This window comes from Chrysochloris asiatica, unplaced genomic scaffold (assembly GCF_000296735.1).
Source record: "Chrysochloris asiatica unplaced genomic scaffold, ChrAsi1.0 scaffold00168, whole genome shotgun sequence".
Taxonomy (NCBI): Eukaryota; Metazoa; Chordata; class Mammalia; order Afrosoricida; family Chrysochloridae; genus Chrysochloris; species Chrysochloris asiatica.
In genome coordinates, this window is record NW_006408686.1 from 2,191,347 (window position 1) to 2,195,708 (window position 4,362).

General features: G+C 40.9%; 1 protein-coding gene across 1 annotated transcript in view; it reads right to left on the minus strand.

The window, feature by feature from the left end:
* The window catches only part of LOC102838772 (zinc finger protein 234-like), a 9,911-nt gene that overhangs the window by 3,678 nt on the left and 1,871 nt on the right, over positions 1-4,362 (minus strand). The window contains exons 2-3 of the mRNA XM_006871498.1: positions 3,154-3,243; positions 1,541-3,072 (exon numbers count right to left, since the gene is read on the minus strand). Of these exons, the coding sequence (XP_006871560.1) occupies positions 1,541-3,072; positions 3,154-3,243 (1,622 nt within the window). The remainder of the gene's footprint in view (positions 1-1,540; positions 3,073-3,153; positions 3,244-4,362) is intronic.

Here is a 4,362-nt window from a genome sequence, read left to right on the forward strand (position 1 = left end):
CACACACACACGTTTATGAGTCTGATGATAATGTGAATGTTTGAATCTGTCGGGCTTGGCTCTCTTTCTGTATCCATCCCTACACTTTAATGGTTTCAAGGTATTACGCAAATGTTCAAAACTCAAATTCCCATCGATGAACACCGATTTCCATTTGAAGAAATTCAGTGACATTACTGATTTGACAGTCATATTTGTTTATTTTTTAACCTTACAGGGACGGCTGATATCAGAATCAGTCAAAAGGTTGGAATGTAGAGGCATGCCTGATGTTCACCTTCTACAAATCAGCTTTGGGCTAAGGATGAAGGACTGTCCTCGTCCTTTAGCTAGGAGACGTGGCCTAACATCATACCATTATTATGGACAACTATTTCTGGCACTTTCAAAATGTATGGAAAAGTCCTGCCTTAAAACATCACTGATGACCCTATTTAGTTTTTTAATATGGAAGGGATTTGTTGCAAGGGTAATAACTATCAGTCTACATCGCCACAAAAAACCATAACATGTAGTTCGATTTGTACTGTTATCATTGACTTAATAGTAAAGCACCCTAAATAGTTAAGATCCCACATGAAAACAGGCAGTGGAGAGAACAGACGTCAAGTACCATAAATTGGTTTTGTGCCACTGAAGAGATTCTACTTCCTACCAAAGCAATAGGACTGAGTGGGACTGTTCCTCCCACAGATCAGTGCTGGCTTCGAACCTCCAACCTTCCCCCTCGAGTAGCTAAACCACTGTGCCGACTGGCCTCTTTCACAAGGGAGCACTCACCTATCCATACCGCAGATGACCGTATTCAGCAACCACATTTAAACTAGTATTTCTTTGAACAATAATTTTTATTAGTATTTTTCTAGATAAAAAATTTATAATATTGTACATGGTCTCTTTTCAATTTATTTAACAAATCATCATTGAGAATACCTGCAAAGATTCAGCACAGTTTCGACCTCAGGGAACTTACATTCTTGTAGATGTATGCCCATCATTATACTTTCATTAAAGGTTAAGATCAAACTCTTACTTTTCCCAAGACTTAAGCGCTTGAGTTGTTGTTAAGTGCCGTTGAGTCTGTTCTGACCCATAGCATCCCTGTATAGGTTTTCCAAGGAGTGGCTGGTGAGCTTGAACCACCGACCTTGTGGTTCAAACTGACTTTGCAGTCCAGCGCATTAACCCCCAGCACCATATTAGCTGGTAAATTCTAATTTCTGATGGGAGCTATTAACACACCACTTTTAAAGGTTCCCCCCATGTGAGCTTGGAGGATGATTTCATTAATTTTCTTTTTTCCCCCTGATATCTGATGATTACAACCACCCAGGCTGCACGTAAGTTTAAATTTTTTTCAATTTGTTGAATTGTTGCCTGTATGGATACTTTGATGTTAATACCAATAAATCACCTTCAGAAAATTTACCAGCAGCTTGGATTTTGTGATGTGTAAGACTTGGTCTCCAACCAAAGCTCTTAACACCAATTTCATACCACGACCCTATCTTTTTTGTGTGTTTTTTTTCTACTACCCTATCTTTCCAGTATGGACTCTCCGGTGGGAATACAGCTGTGAAGAACGAGTGAAGACTTTATTGCACACACCACATCTGTACGGTTTCTCTCCAGTGTGAACACGTTCATGATGCTGAAGACTTGATGCGTAACTGAAGTATTTCCCACACTCCCCACACTTATAAGGTTTCTCTCCTGTGTGGACCCTCTGATGCATGTCAAGATTCAAGCTCCATTTGAAGGCCTTTCCACATTGTCCGCATTTATATGGCTTATCTTCCTTATGGACTCTTTGATGGGCCTGAAGGTGAGAAATCTGACAGAAGCTTTTTCCACACTCTTTGCATTTGAAGGGTTTCTCTCCACTGTGAACTCTCTGATGGGTCAAAAGATGTGCCGCTTGCTTGAAGCCTTTCCCACACTCCTCACAATTGTAAGGTCTCTCTCCTGTGTGGAGCCTGCAGTGCATTTGAAGATAGCCTCGAGTTCTAAAGTACTTCCCACACTCTTCACATTTAAATGGCCTCTCTCCACTGTGGACTCTCTGATGGGCTGAAAGTTGTGATGCAACCCTGAAGCCTTTCCCACACTCCTCACAATTATAGGGTTTCTCTCCTGTGTGGATTCTATAATGAGTGTGAAGATTTGATCTACTACTGAAGTACTTCCCACAGTCTTCACATTTGAATGGTTTTTCTCCACTGTGGACTCTTTGATGGGAAAAAAGATGTGAGGCCTGCCTAAAGCCCTTCCCACACGCCTCGCATTTGTACGGTTTCTCTCCTGTGTGGATTCTGTAATGAACCTGAAGTATTGGTTTACTGCGGAAGTACTTTCCACACTCCTCACACACGAAGGGCTTTTCTCCGCTGTGGACAAGCTGATGGGTCATTAAATGTGCAGCCTGCCTGAAACCCTTTCCACACTCCTCACAACTATAGGATTTCTCTCCTGTGTGGATTCTACGATGGATTTGAAGTTTTGATCTACTACTGAAGTACTTCACACAGTCCTCACATTTGAATGGTTTCTCTCCAATGTGTGCTTTCTGACGGGGCAGGAACTGTAAGGCGACCCGGAAATTCTTCCCATAATTATACAGTTTGTCTCCTGTGTGGATTCTATAATGAATCTGAAGATCTGCTCTATGACCGAAGGCCTTCCCACACTCCTCACAGTGAAAAGGCTTCACTCTTGTGTGGCCTTTGCAATGAACTTTGAGCGTTGCTCTATGCTTGAAGCGTTTCCCACATTCCTCACATTTGTGCACTTTCTCTACAGCATGGTCGTTCAGATGACATTGCAGAGGTGAGCTGTCGCGAATTTCCTGATCGTACTCATCACACATATAGTACTTCTTTCCTATGTAATTTCTCTGGTAGTCAGGAAGACCTGACACATTAATGAAGCTTTTCCCACACTTACTACACGTGTGAGACTTCTCTCCTGAGTGTGCACACCGAAGAAGATCAAAGCTGGAGATACATTTGGAGATTTTTGTACACTCATCACATTCGTGAGTTTTCTCTCCATTGGGAATAACAATCGATAGTCCTGCAACCAGAGAGGGTGAGTCACCTTGCTTGTAAAACTGTGGCTTATTTATCACGAAATCTTGACAACTGGTTAAGTCACTTGCGATTTGCTCCCAGATATGCGAGCTGAAAACCTTCTCAGGTCCTCCTGTTTGTGTAACAGTCTTCAAATGCATTGGGATCTTGCCTCCTGTAAGGACAGAGAATTCAGGGATAGAGACAGGTAAAGGATCTATAAGGTCACTCAGCTCCAACCCACGAAGGACTAAGACGACCTATTACCTAGCACCAAATCCATTTCATGAGGTAGTTTAGAAAGCAAAGCCAAAATTTAAAAAATTGGTAGAATGATACTAATTTTTACTGGATTTCAATGAGCATAGAATCTTCTGTAACAAATTATGTACTTAGGAAAATCATGTTCAAAATAAAAATGAATCATGATGTTCTGCTGTGTATATTTTCACAACAATCAAATTTACAAAAAATGAATATAAAAGACAACTTTAGTAAAAATCAAGAACAAAATCAAGGTTGCCTATATTCAGGTTTTGTTCCCCACCTTTTTTGTGAACTTCCCAATGAAATACAATACAAAGTGCCGTCTAAGAAATTCATCTTGAAAGTACAGCCAGAATGTCTCACAAAAGCAAGGATGCAAGATTCTGTCTCACATTCCTCATGGTTGATAAAGTAGAGAACCAGCGAAAACCAGAAAAGCCTTCAATGAGGTGACGTGACATAGGGCTGCTACAGTGGGTTCAAACAGCGCAAGAATTGTGAGGATGGCGTGGGCACGAGTCAATTTTCTAGAAGGATCAGTACAAGGCTGAGGTGGATGCTAAAGATGTCCCAAATGTCCAACATTTCCAAACTGCTTATTCACTTTCTTTATCTCTAACAACATCCTCTCTTTAGGGTTCCATAATCTGCTGCAACATCTCACAGAATTTACAAACACTCATGGAAATGCTACCTGAGTTTAGAGATCATCTCAAGAACAGATTCGAGGCATTAGACACTAATGACCAAAGACCAGAAGAGTTGTCGGATGACATCAAGAGCATCATAGAGGAAGAAAGCAAAAGGTCATTGAAAGAACAAGAAAGAAAGGAAAGGACAAAATGGATGTTAAAAGAGATCCTAAAACTTGCTCTCCAGCATAGAGCTGCTAAACCAAATGAAAGAAATGTGGAGGTAAAAGACGCAGTTCGAGAAGACAAAGTCAAATACTATGATGAAATATGTAAGGACTTGGAGTTAGAAAACTTAAAGGGAAGAACATACTCAGCATTTCGCAAGCTGAGAG